This window comes from Lineus longissimus, chromosome 9 (assembly GCF_910592395.1).
Source record: "Lineus longissimus chromosome 9, tnLinLong1.2, whole genome shotgun sequence".
NCBI lineage: Eukaryota > Metazoa > Nemertea > Pilidiophora > Heteronemertea > Lineidae > Lineus > Lineus longissimus.
In genome coordinates this window covers 12,603,595-12,625,645 of record NC_088316.1, presented here as the reverse complement: position 1 = coordinate 12,625,645, position 22,051 = coordinate 12,603,595, and the positions used below count along the sequence as shown (strand labels likewise).

The following is a 22,051-nucleotide window of genomic DNA, read 5'->3' as shown; positions in this document are numbered from 1 at the left end:
AAACCTGTGTAAAGCAATGCACACGTAATGTACACAGTGTCTATGATACAGGGCTTCGGCAAGAAAAAGACTTTGTTCTTTTTTCAGCTTGTCCATGTTGTCAGCGGCCCAATTCCATGCATGGTTCCGTGGTCGATACCGCATTTTTACATAAACAAATCTCATCCATAGCTGTCAGTCGAGCGGAATATTGCCTACTAACCCTCATCAACGCCACTTGTTACGGGAAGAATTCACTTTGTATATTTGCCAGCCAGGGTCAAGGTCGAGGTCAATGCGCGAAATGAGATTGGCTGATAAGTTTTGGGAGCTGTGATTTTCTCTGTTCGGAGTAAGACAGCACAAAATATAGGCCTGATTAAGCCGATGGTTGTATTTGTAAGTCATTTCAAGCCTATAGGGAGTGTTATACAAAAACCCCGAAATGCCAACGTAAACGCCTTTCTCATTGTTCAACCTCATGATAACGAGGTGAAACAATGGGATAGGCTTTCACGATGACGTTTCGGGTGCTTTGCGAAAACTTCCTATTAACGCCACATTTTACGCGAAAACTTACCCATAGTGTTAGGGGAAGGGAGAAGTTTGTGATTGACCAAGGCACACACACTAGGATAAACCGGCGACTGGCTCCTTTGTAACAAACAAAAAATGTGCTACTCTCGAAGTCACCGTGATAGCAACAAGGAAGAAATAATTATTCATGGCTCCGAGAAACTATCACTTTAAGGATATAAGTATGAGTATACTCCTGTCCTTACAGCCAGACGCTGGATTAGTTACAGCTTATGTAGTGGTAAATCAAAACGCTGTGACAATCTCCAATCTTTAGTTACGCAATTAATTGGCCATCACATCGTTATGGGGCTATAAAATTGTTCGATTGGTTGGTGCGGGGGATGTAGTTGGTAGATGATGATGATGTCTCTGCTGAAGATGTCATTGAACCAATTTTATATAGAAACGTTTATAAGAGTAAGGAGTTTAAAGGAAACCTATCACGAAACGCTTATAAATATGGGGAGTTTCGAACAGCCTGGTTAAAACCTAAGGCGGGAATAAGCTCCCTCGGCCGGTCCTCGTCAGCGCCGCGGTACTCTACATGCACAACCAAGGTGGGTAAAGGTATTGGTTTACCTTCGCAACACAATAGAAACAAGACCTTCCCATTACAGTGTTGGAGGGGTACAATCGGAAAAAATAATAAATGCGGGCCTTACGCCCCTCAAAATTAACTAATCTATGTTTCTTTTTTGTCGTCATTTCCTCTGCAGGCAAGCACGTATTTTTCTTAGGCAAACTGATACCTTTAGCCACCGTGATGACTTGCGACAGAGAGCGTACTGTTTGCTCCGGGTGACCGGGGTTCTTCTATAAAAAAGACAAATCGTCAACATATCATCTAAAGAGCCAATAACGAGCCCAATTAGCGCGCAGGTGCTCTTGTCTCAATATTGTTAACGAAGAGGTCCATAGCGTTTGCCTGTGGGCTGCAGAATGTCCTTGACGTCACACACAGCTGTTTATTCCATCAGCCTGACCAAGCAGTTGAGTAAGCTATCTGTTTTTCCTCCTTCGGTACATTCGTTGATGATCACTGACAGATCATATGGATCCTCGGAAAAATACGGCAAATCAAATACAGAGAATGTCATAATTCATTTTAACTGAGTTCAACAGAGGCATAACTCAATTATTTTTTCACTAAAAGCTGATATCACGGTTCGAATGCTACTGGCGTCAATCAAAGCTGTGTACATCAACCAACATCAGAAACGTTGATATCACGAACGATGTCAATACTTCCGGATCAAACTCGGTCATACGCTGCTGGCATAATTGATGGAGTACCCCCACCGCGCGCAACGACCTTGAGGGAATATATTGCAAATGCACTGCACAGCAAGGTGGTTTGATCATGATTATTTGTCAAGCAACAAGTGGTAACACTCTGGATATGCTTCATGAAAGATTGTCTATTTCGCAGCGACACCCTGCAAGGTGCTTCAACGAAGATTGCCAATTTCGCCGTAATGGTACTCCAGGCGCAGCGTGATATTTGGCAATTGATGTACACGTAATTCGAAATGATTGGTTTCCGTCGGCGGATGGAGTTGCCTTTGATAGAAAAGGACGATGATAGAGCGAAGATCACTTTTGAAAGTAAAGATAGTGGGACGCTGTATAACACGGACCTCATTAAATGGGAGTGCCAGAGGCAAAAGCCAGGATTCAGTTGACTTTATCGTATGGATATCCATACCATTGCTGCGGGTGTGGAAATCCATCTGCTGCCAGACTTGTTATACAATGTACATTTACGTTCTCCTGACTCGAGTGCTTAATACAATCAGACAATGCCGTTTTTTACAAGCACGGCTCAGAAGATTAGGCATCATTGACATTCTGCTAACATCGTCGTCTTTCATAATCCAGTCATACTGGAGTTATTTAAAGGGACAACTTGGGCGTGGGGTTAACCTGGCCAGAAGGATAATACCTCTGCTCGCCACCATGCGCCACCACCTGTAGTATTACACTAATGATGATTTCTTATTCGAATTCGCCAGTGTTGCGAGGCAGTTTCGGACATGGCCCGTGAATATTCCAGGCAGGCTTATGGTTAGACTCCCTTTTAATAGTGCATTGTCTATAGCAGTTCAATCATTTTTTTTCAAATATCCTGCTTGGAGAAGTCACGGTCCAACTGGGGGCCATTTTTGTATGAAAAACCAACATATCTCATCAGTGCCCAAGTTGTCCCTTTAATGGAAAGCGAACATGTAACTCGAATTCTGCAACCGACTCGGAGGCATGCTGTGTTGCTAGCTCCACCAGTGTCAGCGTTCTAAGTGGGGTCACATCAGCTCATCCTTCAAATTGCTCTGGTAACATAATAAAATTTCGCAAATCCAATTGACAGGGTTTCACCGTTAAGTGCCCATTAGTTTGGTTTTGCAGTGTTATTGTCTATTTGACGGTCAAAATTAAATAAGTTGGATTTTGGCACGTTTCTGTTGAATTCATGCAGGGCGTATTTTCTACTTTCCGTGTTGGTGTATCCAAAGGCCCTTCTAAAGTTCTTCGTACGTCTAGAATCTGTGGTCGGTGTGAGTTTGGTTCGAGGTGTGTTTGCAGGCCTTTAGCGTCAGCGAACAAATATCGAATGTTGACTGAAAGTGCTGATGATGTGGGGAGTCATGATTGCCGATGTGAATGACAATGAGCAGCCCAAGGTCAGGTCGATTGCGGGAACAAAATGAGGATATACGGCTGATTTCGGTATATACGTGGGCGAAGCGAAGAAAGCCCGACACACCATCATGCATCTTGCTTCACCGAGCCCAAAAACCCTACCTTCACTGTTACCGCTTCTTAGGGAGGGACTTTGTGATCTCCGAGTTTTGTACGACAGGAAGACCATCATGGAGCCTGAACAATATAGAAGGGAGCAGTGATATTATTTGGACAGTTGACCCTGTTACAGGGCAGATAATGAACTTTGGCCCAACACATCGTCCTCCCCACATGGACCACTAGCGGCAAGCATACTGGGTGAATGACCAACATTGGACAGCGCAAGGACTTCTCAGTCGTAAATGCGGTTCACCAAAGAAAGAAAAAGATCGCAAACGGAACACCGACGGTGAATTGATTTCATGAGAACTTTATTCGTCCTTTTCGTTCGTTCTCATACAAAAACAGATTTTTGAGACCACAATACGTGGCCAGAACAATAAATGGAAGGAATATCTAGCGTCATGTCTTTCGTTATAATACCCGAGCACTCCAACCAACCTCAATGGAATCATCTTGCAGACGATATTACTGTCCTTGTTATGATCCACATTCCATTATGCCGGATGAACGAACGAGAAGTCCCCCCTCGGAGGAGGAAAGTGGATTTGGTCAATATCGTTAACCTGATGAATTGAATCACGTTCACAAAGGAAGTGGTAAGGGAGGATGGGAGGCAATCGGCGGCCGTGGTCGATCATGGCCTGGCTCCTCAGGTTATTGTCGTGTCATTCGTATCTCCGCTGGGTGTTCGAACTGAATTGCCAACAAGCGGAACACGACGGACCACTGTTCAATCATGTTAGTAGAGAAACTACAAAGTACATATATTTAGAAAGAGAAAAGCACTTTGTGGAACTGGCTAATTTGGTCATTGCTAAACACACCAACTTTTTGTCTCGTACATTTTAAAAATATTGTAAATGGCTGCCAATGAGATCGTTTATCTGGTAGTCACAAATCGGGAAGACTCCAGTCGCCAATTAAAAGGCTCAAGACCAGCCAGACATTCAGAGCAGCGCCATGCCCACTGGTAGCTAATTCTAATAGTGCATCAGCCTTACGCATTGTGCATTAGGCTCGCTCGATGAGTCATCCTTGCCGTGTTGCTGTGATATTATTGATATTATTATTGCCTCGAAGGCTCTGAATGAATCCAAATTTTGGTATACTGATTCCTCCCGCTAATAATGTTTACTCCCTATCCCTATTCGACTTATGATATCGGTGGAAGGCGGTCAAGTGCAGACACTTCAGTTAATGCCCGGCCATTCGAAGTGTCATCGGCGTGTTTGTGGAACTGATGCTATGCATTCCAAAGTCAGAATATGATTTTGAATTTGAATGTTGGACTTGCCGCGAGTCCTTGGCCTAAATCTGTGATCCACCTGTATTATAATGGTTGAAAATGCATTCATGAGCGAGGCACTATCACAGCGCACACCGGATTGACCTTGGCCTTATCACAGCGCACTCTGATTGACCTTGACCTTTCCATGGTAACATTAAAGTTCCCAAGTGTCAGACACACACCAGATATATTGAAATTTAGGCATATCTACAGGTGTCAATAACCGCTAACAGTGCTTCACTTCACTTCGCGGTCCAGACACCTAATTATGAAATAACTATCACGCATTTATAAATATTCTATCGGGTCATGTGCCGGCGCACTCCAATTTGAAAATTGAGTATTGAGTCACTGACTGAATTCCCAGACGGATTCTCTGATAAGGTCTGATGGCTTTGTACAATTGGTACATTGCCGTAACTTCAGTCAAAGTTAGGTTTCACGGACGACTGGATACAGTTTCGAATCGGCTAATGCCTTGCTCACCTGCCTTCGGAGTTTCACCACTACTGATACAACCAGCCATCTTGTTTACGACAGCAAGAATAAAAACCGCCCAATAAAAATCTCCAATACATGTAAGTATACGATGCAGAAAGTATTGGCTGGTGTTTATTTGGTACGGACGGACCTGGTTGTCATGGCGATATCGATTGTAAACAATAAACGTCAGACTAACTGGGGGATTTAATTTCATGCGGTGAAGGTCACTACTGGCCCCTGGGAAATCCTAGGTCATAGAGGCCTGGATGCGATATTGACATCCGTACGACGATATATACAGTTATGCTAACAATACTAGTACTTAATGGTTCCGCCTTTAGTGGCTCAGATGTGATTAATTAAGCCGATCTCCTTTCTTGATTATGGGTTGGCAATAGTTAATCAAAGAGAGAGTCGTTAAGATTCTCATTCTGAGCTAATGCTAACATGGCTAGGGGTGTCATGAGGAAGTGCAAAAGCGGCTGCAGGTGTTGCCGAGGAGGAAATTGCCCTCAAGGACATAATTCAAGTGTAGACAGATTATTTCCGCTCAAACTTCCAATAAAAGTCAAAATCGTTTCCTCGATGCTTAGACTCAACTCGCTTGACAATGCTAACTTCACTGTTCTCTTCTCTTCTTAACCACACCCATAGGCTACTAGCATGACCAAGACGATCAGCCAACACGATTAGCCATCATATCACGACCTGGGTATATGTTCGATCGTTTTAAGCCACAAGGAGTACATGTTGCATGTATTTCAAACTCTTAAAGGCATAAGCCGTTCGTCGAAAATTTTAATTTGAAAACTTTTAATTGCGTGAATCTTACTTAACATAAATGTCCCCACTGGCGTTGCGCAGATAGATATTAAAATGCTATAGCCACCAAGTTTTTTCGGCAAATCTGCATACATGCCAACTGCACGATGGCAACATTTCATTTTGCCGAGCCCTGAGTAAATACGAAAGTAGTTCCGCTTTAATAAGGCGCCTGTACTGTATTCAATAATCCTGCATTCAAGTCAATCGACTCTGGTGCTACTTATGAACTATGGCTAAAGATTTAATGTGTTATATCGAGAATTGATAAAGAAATTTGGTGTCAAGAGCTTGTTTAACAAATACCGACTTCTGCTTCTATTATTAATGAGTTGTTTGAGTCCATGAAGAATGTTATCGTTATGTTATAAGTTTTTATGTCCCGTCAGCGCAAGAGGCACTTCTCTAGTTTCACGCTGAAAGGATACAAAACCTAGTCTACAGTCAAAATATCACCGACAGACGGTTGATGAACGTTTGAAATAATATCATTTGCTTATGAAGCTTGTTGCAGCATGTTGTAGAGTTTGATCAATACCCGGTACATAAAATGTTTTCAGTCCTGACGAGTTTTCGCAATTTCCGCATGTACAGTCTCGGTCATAATGAACTAGCATTACATATTTGAATCTGAATCTAACTGTAAAGCACTGAAGGTTATCATCTACAAATTTCTGACTAAACAACTACATGTAGAAAGAAAAAAGGGTAGGGTCTGAAAAGAGTTCGGATAAAAAGCTCCCAGTAAATACATACATCATAGTGAGAGATAGTTTTAAAATTTTTTTTTCAAAGTTCGAAAGTACAGACGGGATTTTACTTTCTTGCGGAATACAACATTCGATGCGTGGATACTGGTCTAAATTTACTCAGATGCAGACTGTACCCATCCAGCAGCGCTGTTGGCGTAAAAAAAAATACGGGACTTGTCTAAGCAGTGGCGACAAGCGAGTTTGGAGGAGGTACTCCAATGATCCAATTTCGTTGTATACGGACTATCATATTCCTGTAACAAACACGCTAACCGCCAAATTTTTATGTGCGTTTTATTTTCGCGAATTTCGCGTATAATCTGTTCGCCAAAGTGAAAATGTTTTCTAAACGGAAACGGAAAGAAATGTCGTAATCCGCTAAAATAAAATCGTAAAAACGGGTTTTTTTCGCGAAGTTTTCGCGAATCGCGAAAATAAAAAGTATCTGTATACAGTTTCCGAAAAATATTGCGTGTGTTGAAGACTGCATTTCGTACTTAAGTCAATTCGTAAATGTTATGACCGCATCGTTTGGGGCTCTGGAGGGCGAACTACTGGTTGGATAGTAGTTAGGCATGTTGTTTTATGGTCCCGACTGAGGACGATTCGCGAGGAAGATTCTACTAAAAATAGATTCTAGGCGGGAAATTAAATAAATAGTTCTCAAATGGATAAAAGAGGGCGCTTTGATCAGCGGAAAATTTGTTGAGAATTAGTTTTCAAATGGATAAAAGAGGACGCTTTAATCAGCTCAGCGGGAAATTCAAATTTTAAAGTGACAACAGCCCATACTACTACAAGCTTGCATCGGTACGATTGATCTCCTTTTAAATACTTGGGGTGGCCTTTAGAAAGGCCTTTTTGGTTCTTATAAGGACCTATTTTGGAAGGGTAACTCTTCACAGGAACTTTGGAAGATGGTCTTTGTGAAGCAGATACCAGGTTGTCTCATCGGCCGCTTCGAAGAATCGACTACTGCATGTTTGTAGCAGGAACGAAACATCGGGAGTAACCTCTAACATGGTGATGTTGAAGCTGTCTCTTCGCACCTGACGTACTCGATCATGCTTCCATCCATTGTGTAGAAGATTTGCTGGTAGAATTATTACCCCCATGCAGCTGTTCATTTCTGGTTGGTAGTTCTTGTGTACAAACTTGGCCGACTCAATGACGCTCTTTGGTCGCTCAAAGATTTGTTTTGGGTAGAGGTCTTCATCCTGGAGCTTCCAATACTTGGTCGGGTCCAATTCTTCTGGATGTGTGTAACCACTGTCGATGATGTAGCGCTTAGAGTGTTAGACCGTGGTTCGGCTGGTCATGGGTTCGGCTCCCGGTGAATCTGCCACATTTACATGTATTTCCCTTTTTTTCTTTATTATCTTGTTATCTATTCAATCATGTTCATGTTATTATTTTCATTATCATCATTATCATTATTATATCTTGAAGAAAACCACCGAAACAAACCTTTTCAAACTGCAGCACGCACTGATTCCGTGCGTTCGAGTACTTCCGAGGATGATTCGTATCAGCAGCAAGATTTCTCGAGGTGGGGTGGAAATTTATTTCTGTCAGACCGTGACTTCTCCAATCAGAATTAGTTAAAGGGCTTTTTATACTCCTTCGTCATATCGAGAGGGGGAGTAGATTGAAAACCACTGCTGCCAGGATGTTTAAAGGGGATCGCCGTTCGTTCACATATACGTGTGTATTTACTGGAGTACCGATACGGCAGTGGAGTGTGTCATTTACATTCAAGCGACGGCCAATGTAAATGGGCAGACGGCGTGAGCCTTTGAAAAATCACCAACTGCAATAAAGATCTCACCAAAACAGAATGTAACTGTTGGCCTTAGATTTGCAAGACATATCCAAACCACCTCACAACACTTGCAAAATCATTATTAGCGAGAATAAGTACAATGTATGCTACAGAATGAGTAGGTGCACGGAAGGGAATTCGAACACTAGTCATCTTGAACTAAATCTTCTTGAAAATGTCGAACTTTATCATCCAAAATACTTATATTATATACTCGTTTTAATGCTTGAATAGTCCCACTTTCATTGAATTTTCACCATGACTAAATCCTTAGATTTAAATTTAAATTTTTCTATTCATAACTTCCCTCTTGAAGTGACAGTCAAACTGATGAACTGCTTTTCATGATAATGCAGGAAAGTTCGTTTTCCTTTGGCTTGACAGGCCTATCAAGGGTCTATCATTAACTGCCTATTGTGGACAAGATTTATTGCTAGCATTTGATGTTTTGAAGAAGGCTCAAGGAATGTTAAAGCGCTTTTAAGTCAAAAGTTAGTATGACGAAATAAATTATTTCATTCTCCCACAATGCGAGTTGTTTGCCTTTGATTGTGTTCAAGACGGACGTCTTCGAGATGTGTCATTGGTATATGTCTATACATGATTAACGGCCATCAGTTACATAGATCTATTAGTATTTTTAATGGAGTGACAGCTACAAAGTTTAACGCCAAAATGTATTTGATTTGCCATTAGACGAAATGTGCCGTTTCATGAAGAAATATATTAAATCATTTAGGACTGACGTTCTGAGCAAAGGCGCCAGAAGTGCATGTATCGCGAAACCGTTTGCAAGTGAGTATTATGTTGTAACCGCGCTACTTGATAAGCAGTTTTCGCAACCCCTACGAACTACAAAGTACGGACGACGAATGCCTGTCGTTTCATCAAATCTTGTGCTAATCCTTTACCGGCACTCGTAATCATCTGCTGTACTAATAGTTGTACGACGAATCGGGCAAATTTTCAGAAATTGTCGGTGATGAGTACATTACCACATTTCGTCGTTCAACGTTTGTAGCTCTTCGACAAGGTTGCGAAAACTGACTATCATCAATGAGTGAGAGGTAGGCCTGTAATCCTTGGTAAGATGTAATCTGTCTCACTGATAAGGTCTATGCCTCCCTATACGCGCCATCCAGGGATGCCAAAGATGTCTATGTACGGTAAGTTTGATTCATTTTTTAGTTGCACCCTGTTAGTGATTTTAACCAACCATATGGTTAACTACGGCAATCTGGTAGATCGACGAGGTATGGATCTATTATTGTTACCACATCGTCATGTTTTAATCGAAGCTTGATTTAGACTCTTATCATTTTTGCATTTCAGATCCTTAAAGCCAGTAACATCCTTCAGCATCTGTTGGTAACGCTATCCACGATGGGCAAGTCGAAAGAAGCCAAGGGAGTGTCGTGTACCACTTGTAAAGTCCTATGCACGCCAGTTGATTCAGGTAAGCACTATTAGGTCATGTAGATACATGTTATGTAATGTACAATCTTAAAAATAAACGTTTTTGAGCGTTTGAAAAACCTATTTTACACAAATCTCCCACAGCAAATGACAAATTCCAAAACGTTTTTTGGATCTTGGAGTTGGTGAAAAACCTCAAAGGTTTTTTTAATTTCCCTCAAAAATCCTCAACGGAGTGCATACTGATGTTTGTTGAAAATCCCAAGAAGGCTTTTCAGAAGCTCAAAAAATATCTACATACATGTAGTAAGTTGGCCAGCAACTGTTCAACCTCCCGCTCTGGGCAGTTCTAATTTTTTGTTTGGCAAAAAGGACCATCCATCTCAACCAGAACAACACTAGCGAGGGCTGCGCCCCTATGAAGGAGGGCGGCATACCAATTCATACTACTTTCCATTGAAGGAGGTACATCTTGAATTATCCGTCAGGTCTCCAGTTACTTTACCACTTGGTCGCAGGGAGGAGTGAGGGATTGAGGTAAATCAGAGTGAAACATGATGTATAGGCCAAAAGTACATGACAGACCCTGGGAGACGTAGTGATCCCAAAGTATTTCAAATACATTCATGATACAGGTATCTATGTTTGACATTCGATGGGAATTACGTTTTCAGATCGACTTGGTATGGCCAAACAGGTTCTATTTTATGACTGTAGCCGTGTGCAATCAAGCCGGACTGTAAATGCCTACCCTCGAATTTTGTTTCAGATTTCGAGTGGATAAAGGCTTGCACGGCCTCACCCCAATGGCTGACCTTCTGCTACTGGACGAAGACTGAGCACGACGTAACAGCGAACGGTACCATCACTGTCGGTCCTGAAGGTAATACGTCCTCCGAGGCAAGTGCAACTAAGATTGGGGCTGGTGCCTGGCTATTCAAATATTTCCGAAATTTGGATGATGATAAGTTCTACTGTTCTTTGTGTTACGCAAAGAGGGATCTACTTCGGGCAAAATGTGTCTTTCTTGAGTTGGCAGTGAATGGGCGAGTCGTATCAACAGACTTCAAACTTGTCAAGATTGGAACTATTCATGAGCCAGAGGAAAATGCTGAGGCGTCGAAGTAGCTCACTAAGCAATTAAATTCGAAAGTGACAATGGGGAATGCCTTACTGAGCACCAAAACTTCCAAACAAATCTGCCAAAATATGCCAAGGTTCAGACTTTTTCATATATCTTTCATAAAAGACAGGTTTTGCAATCCGTGCGACCGACGAAGTACGAACTGCGAAGTAAGAAGGTTAGTCCATTCGTATAATGTTATGTCCAGATCGCATGGGGCTGTTTAGGGCGAATTACGAAACCGAACTTCAACGAAATTCGACCAGTAGTTGGCCCTCCAGAGCCCCAAACGATGCGGACATAACACTGGTTTATGAATGGACTATATCAACAACTCGTTTGTGCGATACTCGCAAATCAGCTATTGGACTTAGTTGTAGGAGGAATCGGAGAAATGTTCAATAGGAAATCGTCGATAAGTTCACAGACTTCGCACTTTCTTCCTTGTTAAGCTTTTCGCACGGCTTGCGAAACCTGCCTAATGACTGATTAAGTAACTGATTTTAGATTTTGATGACATAAATGTATTGTTTTCTGTATTTTTCTGGGAAGGTGAATAAGAATATTGAGGAAATCTTCCCGGATGTTTTACCTCAACGGAGGAATAAGCTTAACTAGCAATAATTACCCGTGCTCCGCACGGTCTTAATGTCTTAATGTTCATCGATGTTGTCCAGTGAGGTTCAACCTCACTTTAAGTCCCCCGACTTGACCATGTTTCATACTTCCAACAGTCAGTAGTAGTCAGGAGGTTCGCTCATGTTTGGAGCGAACGCTGTAGTTACTAGTAGAAAATTTTATTGGTGACAATAAATAAGATGTAAAAATGCCATCTCTTCTACTCTTCCGGCATCTGAGGATTCACACACTTTGCGATCTTTAAGGTCTGCCCTCAATATTCCATTCGAACATTTCCATTTAGGAGCTGATCTGGGACTTTTGTATAGGAGGGTGTTCATCAGTGTTCGAAGGTCATCACGTCGCAAAGCTTTTGCCTGTTTGCGGGGGTCTGGGGGCCCTCCCCCAGGTGTTTGGAACTCTAGATGCTCCGAGATGCGATTTCAGACCACTTTTTACATTGGTAATCCCTGGACTGATTCTGTGAAAAACTTTGAGATGCGATTTTAGGCCATTCTCGTTGATAAAAATGTCAGGGGGCATCGGTCAGTCGGCTTAACTCTTCCCCTGAAATTCATTTTTTTAACTCGCTAGGCCCGTTATGTGTCCTCGAACCCCGTCCCTGTATCCGCCCCAGCGTGTGGCCAACTCTGTATTGCCCATTCAGCCTAATGGCGTACTAGCTGTCATGTAACAAGCTAATGAGAATTGACGTGATAAGAAAAAAATGACGTTTCGAGTGAGCCACAGCCATTTAAATTTTCCCAACAGATTTCCAATTGTGACATGTTAGCTGTCAAGGTAACAATTAAACGCGTTTCAAATTTCCTCTTGGGAATCAATACGATAATGCAACATGTACTGAGTGTGCATTGGGGAGTGATATTGATGTACGCACATTGCACTGTGAATGTATTCATGTGGAGAAACGAGAAGGAGAGCTAATTTGAGGAAAAATGCCGTTAAAAATCACACAACTGTATACTAAAAATTGCTCAATATTTCTGTTCTGAATGTATGAGAATGCATGCATGTTTGACGTGCTCTAACAGGGACATGCATAATTTAATATTGGCGAACAGTTTGTGGATTTTTCATGTTGAAATCACGAAAAAGACCTACGTCGAAGTGAGTTGAGAATGAAAGCCAACCACTCTGTAAGAAAACGGCTGAAGAGAGACCAACGTCAGATTAGGCTCGGTTTCCTGTGCCCAACATTTGAGAAAGAGCCAATACCGATCCTTATGGATGGCATATGGATGGCACTAAGATCGATACACTACGTGACTGAACATAATACTGGGATCCCCGCACTTCGTCCACTGCAAAATTTGTTTAGACAGGAGATAGGAGACAATCTGGTGGGCAACTCGAAACATTGTGGTGACACTGAAAAGCATTTTCAAATTGACCTGAAAAGACTATAGTATAATCCCAATCTACGCTGACACTAAACTCGGCACGAAGACATGCAAAGAGATGTTACGTTAGAGTTATATGGAGTAAGAGCTAGTAAGATTTTCGACGCCTTAAATCAATAGCCTGATTCCGATATTGATCTCTTTGGATGTCACTTCTATCAGCAACTCCGATCAAATCGATACGAGGAAGATTGAACATTGCCGATATTGGGATAACAAGCGTGATATTGAAAGATTTAAGGCATGGAAGTGCATTGTTATGTGGTGGACATCTTCCGCCGACCGAATCCGAACATGGTCTATTCTCAAAGTCTGATCTCCCGACAACTGATTCGGTTATGCACAGGTGACCACTGATATTCGTCCCCAGCCTCGATCAACGACTTCCGAGTAGCTCATTTGGTGATCGAAAACGAAACTACAACTAACTGTTGGAATAAGCATTAGCTGGCGGACACGAAGAGACATCCGACACCAGATTTTTCTTTATTCTCTACTCATATCTGACTGTTGTCAGCATCTTTCAACCTCATATCTCCCATAGAACAATCGAAATTCTTGGCGCTGGTGTTCAACAGCATTTTACTCGAAAATGTATCGTTGCAATAAATGTTAGAAGGTTTGGAACCGTTCTGATTACTAAATTTGACTGCGAATTTCGGTGCTTCTCCTTCTAATATCATTTTCTTCCTTTAAGAACACCAAAACAACCAGTGATGTCACTGCAAAAGTTTAAAAAATCTATCCAGACTACTGCTCAAATGTCATAACATTGTCGCGCGATACTCCGATACCTGGGAATACCTAGATTACAAGGCGATACTCTCTCAGTCAATAAAAACACCCGCTAGCTATTATGACGGTTTCCTGCATGTATCCACACGAAATGTATGATATGAATATGCATTTATTCATATAAACATTGCATACATCTATACATAGATTCATATTCATAACAGTAAATTGTTTAACCTAAATATTATGTTTATACTGTAAAGCAACTTAACAAATGAGGAAGATAAATGCCCTCCAAGAGTTCCATCTAACTGGGGCGAACGTCCGTTGGGAAATGTTGTCATGTCCGCCAGCAAATGGTTATTCCAACAGTTAGTTGTAGTTTCGTTTTCGATCACCAAATGAGCTACTTGGAAGTCGTTGAAACCATACAAACGCTCAACTAATGATAACTTTTAAAATGGGCGGATGTGCATATAGCGGTCATTACATTTACATGTACATGTATTTGCCCTTGCCGGTTGAAAGCCCACGGAAGCTGTTCCGTGGGGGTTGATGTCATCAAGAATTTTTCGATAACCCTTTGATGTGACAGCAGAACAATGGGGATTTAGGCCTAGGTGCGAGCGGGCTTTGTTTAAAGACAATAGACTGTGTATTGGCCTAGGCCTGAATTCTTGAGGCAAAATGGTTCCCTGAGCTCACAATGTACATTTGTCATCCGTGTACTTCTGTCAGAAAATCCTTCCAATTATTCTAACGTCGTGCATTGTTTATCTATTCTGACCATTTCCCAGGGACGCTTATAAATTTTTGATCAAGTCAGGGAGGCTTATCATGGCACATTGTCACCGGCGGAGCCAGGTTGCCTTGGCAAGCTTCGAATTACTGGGTCCGCGTGCAAATATGATAATGCATGCCCAACATTAAATCCGTTAATCTGGCAATGATTTCTTATTTCAATTCACAATTTGAGTGTTTTATTTCAATTTGTTTATTGTTTCAAACTTTCTTGCTGCTAATTTTGTATTGTTTTTTTGTTTTTGGGAGGGGGTCCTTTTCGAAGCGTGATACATCAGAAGAACTGACGTACCCAAACTGGCATTATTTTGATGAATCGGTGAGTGACCTCTTTGTACAAGTAAATGTATTTGAGATATAAGGAAAAAACATATTATCGATAAAATCGATTTACTCCTCAGGCGAGTATACATTGAATTTTCAATAAACTGCGCACTACATAAATGCTATATTTCGATATCAGCATGCGTGAAAAAACTTCGACAAAGTGTTTGCTCCTTGTCAATGTCACTTGAGGTTACACGTGTTGGTGGCTCACTTAGTATTTCAACTAATCCAGCAAAAAAACTTGGTTAAATCTGCGCTGTTTTAGCAGTACTTTGATACCTTCAGAGAGTGCCAAAGTAAGTGCCAAGTCAAAGGCCTGTCATAGCCAGCAGACTATCATCTTGACAATATCATGCCACTTCACTCGATACATACTTACTCCCTCAGGAAACACTGCGTAAGGGGGAGTCATGTTATAGAGCCTGTTTGCAAGAGGATGCCAAACTATTTTGTATCAGGGGCCTACATGATGGCATATTCGCAACCACAAATTAGGCAGATGTTACCAAACATGAAAAGACATAAACTCGCATATGGTAATGTACTAATAAAATTCACATGTTCAAGTTATAATGTTTCAGTATTCTCTTCGTTCTATATAAATGCACATTTGTATGCAAATGGTAGGACTATCAACCAGACATGTACCCAAAATTTTCCATGATAAGGCAATACATTGGCGTACCTGCATGTATAAGTTATGAAAGAATCAGTCCCTTTACCCATAGGTACTTTATCATTGACACTTCCTATTACGTATAGGGCAATATACATTTACAAGCAATGGGACATTTGACATTTGCATTTTGGTGTTTTCCACGCTGAAGCCCTATAGAATTCAACTGAGCACAGCCCGTATGATGTACACGTATAACTAAGGCAGAGAAAAGGCAGTTTTGATTCGATAATGCGAATTGACAATATCCAATGGGCCAAAATAAACCCCATTGGCGCCAAGTGAAATACTCCCTGTCGACTAACACCTTCAAGTGAAGAAAGAACTCTAAAGAAGAAGCTTGGGGCATGGAGTATCTTCTTTAGAGGCAGTGTTAACTTTTGCTACCTGCTAACGCAGTGGACGACCAAAAGTGATAACAGCACCTACCTCCACTTGCCTCCTTGACCTTCGGCTGCTCAGCCTCTTTGATCGTGTCCGGGTCCACCGGGCTGTACTTGCAATCGCTATGTCCCGAACCGGTCGACATGGTTCTATCCACCCCAGGTTTCCAAACCTCAACAAACAGGTCAGCGCGTTCGTGAGCGATTTTGCTGCAGGGCCGAGAACCACACGCGAAGAAAATCCTAGATAACGCAGGGTTCCTGAGCACGCGGAGAGAATGCTCCTAGATAACAAATGATAATGATCCTAGATAACGTGGTTCTGAACACACGTGAGATAACAATCCTAGATACCTTGGTTCTGAACACACGTGAGATAAAGATCCTAGATAACGCTGAATTTGAATCACACCAGAAGACTTCTGATCACACTTGGTTCGAAGTCACACGGAGTTCATCTGACTGTCGGTAACCGAGTGTGTTGATTGATGCAGCGAGCGCAACGAATGCAACAGCGTGGAGCTAATTAACTAGGGCGATCCGTCAACTGACTGCGCGAGAGCCTCACCAGTCACGAGCAGAGTCCGCATAAAAATGCGCCGCACGGTCTCGATCGTGCAGTGTTGTTGCATCAAGGAGCACGTCCGTATAGAGAGGGCAAGGTCCGCTACAGATCTACCGCGCACGTTCAAACCCCAGCAAGCCTGCCATTTTCCTCATATGCGTTGCCCTGGCAACCATTTCCACCATAGCAGACGATAGAGGTAATTTCAGTAAGTTTTTGCAGCGATTGCATAGTTGCTGTTACAGATTGTTGATTGTGTTGGGATCTTTTTACTTCGTTTATTGATACGGTACAACGTTGCAGTAGTATTTCTATACCGAACCAATTTTATTATAAATAGCCTTTTCCTTTCCCCCATTAAGAACATGCAATCAATGTGTTATTTTTATATATCAGAACATATATTTCGAGGTTCGGGGTCACCGCAAGTCTAATTTTGTTGATTTTTGTTATTAACATGTTTGTTTTTTAACAAAATACGAAATGACCGGGCTCCGCATTACATTCCCTTTTGGCTGTTATTCATTTACTGCTAACAAAACTTCGTTTAATGAATAACGTTATAACCGAATGTTTCGTGTCAGACCGATGAAATATTTCTTCATTTTGTGCTCGTTCACAATCGTAAAGAAGACACTTGTGTCGACTAACTTTGGATAAAGGTACCACTCTTGCTATAAGCTGTAACAAGTCTTGATGTTAGTTACATGTACTTTACTTACACTGGGCAATGTATGCTCGAATGCAACTGTATTATAAGGAGGAAAAAACGTAGAATGTCTTTGGAAGACAGAAAGCTGTTATAGATCCGAACAGGACATATTAGTAAACATTATGTTGACTACAGCATGACGAATTATAATCAGTTGGCGATATATAGGCCTAACTTCCATTCATTTTTATGAATGACAGTCGGGTCAGATACTTTTAGCTATCCATACAATATCCCCCAACGCTTAACAGGAGGAGCTGGTCACCGGTTTATTGACACCGCCTAATTCCCACTTGATATTTCAAAAGCGGTATCAAATTAGGTTGTAACAGGTCCCACTTTGTGCTAAACATACATTATTTGGAAATTCAAGGGCTCTTCAGGACAGAAAGGATGACCTAGAAACGGAAGTAGCTGTCAGTTGCACATGTAATGTGTTAAAAAAACTTCGAGGTCAGGAGGATTTTTTTTTCGATTTTCAAACCGGGTAAAAACTTGTAAAATGTATGGCCGAAGTAAAAAGATAGGTTGTTCGTTTCCACAAGGCCGCCTAACTTCATACGAGTCGCTTGTTTTGCGCCAAACCTGCAGCACTATATACGGACCACGGGCACCACTGTACGGACCACGGGCAGTACTTTTTTGAATCAATTGATTTCCACATGAGATCATCACAGTTACACGTCAAATTACCCTGCCGGGCGAATTTGACATAAAGTCAATGGCCAGCGTGTTATCTTGTATGTGAGATGTCATATAATGTAACGACCTATAGACATCAAGTGATATTTTGAGAAATCGCGTATTCAAGATTAATCTTTCTGCCACTGTAATGGCGATAACATGGACTTTTATGTCTCCATAAAAGTGATATTAGTACCATATTCTTGTTTTCTTTCGACCCGAACCATCAACACAAAAACAACCGTGAGCTCGTCTCTTCTGTTCGTCTGAGATCCTGAAAACACACTTAGTCGGCGGGTTGAACCTAGACCTTTTTGCCAAGCCCTTCTCGCTAGCGGATCGAAGCCTATTTTTAATACACTGGGTGGAACCAGACAATGTCTATCACTGGTCCATCTTGCGGAGACAGGAAGAACTGAAAAGCCTTGCAGTGAGGATTATCAGAGTAAACCTAGTGGTGGGCTGATGGAGTTGACTGTATCGAGGCGGTCGTGGTTCACAGATAGCTGCAAAACCTCCCTATTGTTAAAACCATGCGCCTAACAAGGCAAACCCTGCTATACATGATAAAGGTTATTTCAAGATGTCGTGTTGGGCGATGGAAATTGATATCATCATCAACATGTCGCACCAAGGGACATATTGATTGAAGCAGACGTATCGACCAGGCCACTCTATTTATAGAACGAATCTGTAACCCCTGCAGCGTCTTAACAATACTTCAACTTGTGTTGATCATCCATATTTGAATAAAACTTAAGACCATTCTACTGCTGTATACATATTGACTGGAAATGCACTGGGGAACGAGCAGAAAGCTAGGTTGCGCACGAGCAGCTGGCTCTTAGGGAGTTTTCGCAAGGTTCCCGAAACGCCAACCCGAACGTCGTTTCAATGGTTCGACAGTTAGCGACAATCTCTGAAAACCTCTTAGGCGGCGATTACATAGAGTTCACGTCTTCAAATGTACACGTAACATGTCACTCTTCACTTTTCATGCGTGACATGAAGAACGAACAAGTCATTCCCAAAAGCGAGCTATACATACGATTCACGGTGTATACTGTTCACCCTCACGTCGAGTTTTCAAGCCCGAGTCAGTTGACTCGTGACAAGTAAAACCTGGCAAGTGACAACGTGAATCCGATACAACTTCGGCCTTAGGGTTTGTCAATTCTCGAGAAAAAACCTCTTCGTGCATAATTTTGTTGGCTGAAAAAACCTAATAGGGTCAATAACCTTTATTTTAAGAGTATTGCAGGGACATGCATCAGATTTGCACGTACAACTGTTACACTGTAGTTGTTCATTTAGATCTAATTTACCATAAAAATCGTAGCTGAAATAAAAAAACGGAAAATCAATCACTGCTGCGATCACCTGGCAACACACCTACATTATGATGATATATGACAATAATGAGCATTGAACTATACTGTATGAAATGCATAGCAGAGGGAACAACTATTGAAACAGCTGACATACCCGGAACAGACTGAAACAGTAGGTTTTATAGAGATGGATGTTTTATTAAAGGGTCAATAAGATATGTTGTTATTCCATAAAAAAAACGCCTTTCAGCAGGACGGCAACTTCTCCAAACAGGATAATTGAAAATCATTGAGCTGCAATAAACAATGCACTATGACGAGGTGTAGCCTTAGGCCTGCCTGAAATTCGCAAGCCACGTCCAAAACTGCCTCGAAACACCGGCGAAAATCATTAACAGAGATCAGCATAGTGTGATACTATGCAAGTGGCGACATGGTGTCAAACAGGAGTATTATCCTCCTGGCCAGGTAAACCCCACGCCCTAGTTCCCCCTTTAACGTCGCGATAATACTGTCTGTATCAGTCATGGTTAAAATGGCAGCTATAGCCAATTCAAAGGATGTACAGTCATTTGCATAGGTTTAAGACCCAACATCATCAACATTTGAGAGTTTTGAAATAATGAGGCATCGTAACATCTCTTTTCGTTTTTTAGGATATATCAAATATGGAATGACTATATGAAATGCATGACTACATGTATTGCATCACACGCGAGATTTAATAGAGAACAATTAAGAGACAAACTGACCCTATATGTGGCAGAAATACAGGACTGACACAGTCATTCATGCATAATGTCACCCATGAAACCCCGATACTAAATCAGTCACCATTCGAATACAAGTGTTGATGACAAGGATAGCAACATTTGAAATCGAAAGTAAAAACACGCAAAGAAAGATCTTAACAGCCTTCGATAGGATGTAAGACAACGTCATTCCAGATAAACTAAGTACGAATTGAGCGTACATGTATATAGTAATCCTGGGATCATCGCACTAAACTTAACTATAATTCGACCTGGAAGCCAGTGATAGGGAGTTTTCCCCATCCTCGACGAACATCCCTAGAGTGTCATCGTGTCCTGCATTTACTGCAGCAGCCCTGCATGCGACACTAAAATGACTTTTACTCGGAATCAAGGACTTGTCAATTCACCTTATTTTGTCGTCCTTATTCGTAAGCAGGTAAGTTTGCGCGGAGAAACCAGCATATGGACTTTCGAATTCGGAACTAATGGTATCTGCTCGTCAGCATGGACGACCATCAACATGGACGACTATACAGTGTTGATATCGATATAGCATAAAACAAAACATAAACAAACCTACCTTGGTCGTGATATAATCCTGAATACTTCGCTCCAGCCATCATGGACTATCCGTCAGCTTCTCCGAAGTCTAAGTATCTCAAAGTGAACTTTCAATGGAACAGCTGATGACAGGTCGTATCGATGGCGATCTGTCCTGCACCACAGTCCGTGCGCCAAGCCACTCGGGTCCAATAGCCGAGCTATACAGCTATACACAGAGGACAAATCAGCAAATTGTCCATTAATTTCAGGTGAGCATGTTCTCACTGTTGTATTAGAGTAATGGGTTTGATCACTCAGAGTCAATAAATATAGAGCTTGTTGATGGTGAAATGTTGTATTTAATATCAAGGCATAGATATAGCTGAATCGACCAGTGTTTATGACTTGGGGGGCTCATAATCTGATGCTTTGATAACGCCAACACTGCTTGCAGTATCAGATCGACCTGGGGTGTACAAGTATCTGCCGTATCAATATATGGATTATCGGGCTGAAATCCTCAGTTTGTCTCAGACATGTTAGAACAGCCCACTACTCCGATGAAACTCATAACGTCAATTCATTCACACTGGTGACAACCTCCGCCGATAAAACCCAATTTTAGATCGGGTTTATGGTTTTAGGGCTCTTGAGACTTCGATAGAACAAAATAACGGATATATGATAACGGATATTCACATATTTACTTTAGTTATAGCTCAGATAACGCCAACTAACGTCAATGTCAATGCATCGATGATCCAGTCATGATGTTTTCTTCTAGAGATTGGTAATTCTTGCCATCAACTTTCGAATGTGGTGTTCAATCATTAAACTCTAAAGCAGCAATGTTGTTAAATTCCAATCCAAGAATAAACAAGATTTCTTGCCAATCCTTTGAATATTTCTTATGAGAATTTCCTCTAAGAATATTTAATACGAGTCGGCCACAAATATCAGAGCTCCCGGACTAAGAGTTCATGTGCGAAACACGACACGATTTGGTCAACTCTTGGTTTACATACCCCAAATTGGCGTTGGTTTGCATACCTCAAACCCCTTAACAAACTGTTTGGGTTCGGGTCCGCAGCCAGGCTTGACCGAATTGCTCATCCCTCAGTAAATGGAGACACTAAAATAACCCGTGGCTAATGAGACAAAATGATGGGGTACAATTACTGACCCATTGACCCCTTGGCTAAAATTTGATTTGGGAGCGTGCCAGACCATTTAAGACATGAAGGGTCTCAGTGGGAGTGTCGACTGATAATTTGGTCCTCGTGGAAGTAGAAACAAGTGTCTGGATTTTAACTGGTTTTCGGTCAATTGATTTTGAGCCATTTTTCTGTGTTTTAAGCCCATTCGTGCTTTTTTACGACGGATCTGAAGTATTGTGCGTTATGTTAGGCGATCAAGTAGAATGAAACAACAAAG

The 22,051-nt window shown here is 41.6% G+C and overlaps 1 protein-coding gene and 1 long non-coding RNA gene across 6 annotated transcripts in view; one reads left to right on the top strand and one right to left on the bottom strand.

Annotated features, from left to right (window-relative positions):
- LOC135494117 (uncharacterized) overlaps positions 1–20,805 on the bottom strand; it is a 133,769-nt gene extending 112,964 nt beyond the window's left edge. Inside the window, exons 1-2 of one of the 5 annotated variants that reach the window (XM_064781876.1) lie at positions 20,655–20,805; positions 3,358–3,432 (exon numbers count right to left, since the gene is read on the bottom strand). In XM_064781876.1, coding sequence (XP_064637946.1) covers positions 3,358–3,432; positions 20,655–20,697 — 118 coding nt within the window. In that variant the 5' untranslated portion in view covers positions 20,698–20,805. Of the gene's footprint in view, positions 1–3,357; positions 3,433–16,073; positions 16,683–20,654 lie in introns of those variants that run through there. The other 4 variants (XM_064781874.1, XM_064781878.1, XM_064781880.1 and 1 more) reach the window with 4 other exon arrangements.
- LOC135493487 (uncharacterized) lies at positions 9,168–11,885 on the top strand. Its single transcript, XR_010448253.1, has 3 exons — positions 9,168–9,322; positions 9,860–9,983; positions 10,713–11,885. It is a non-coding gene; the product is annotated as an uncharacterized LOC135493487 (long non-coding RNA).
- Positions 20,806–22,051: the final 1,246 nt, after the last annotated feature.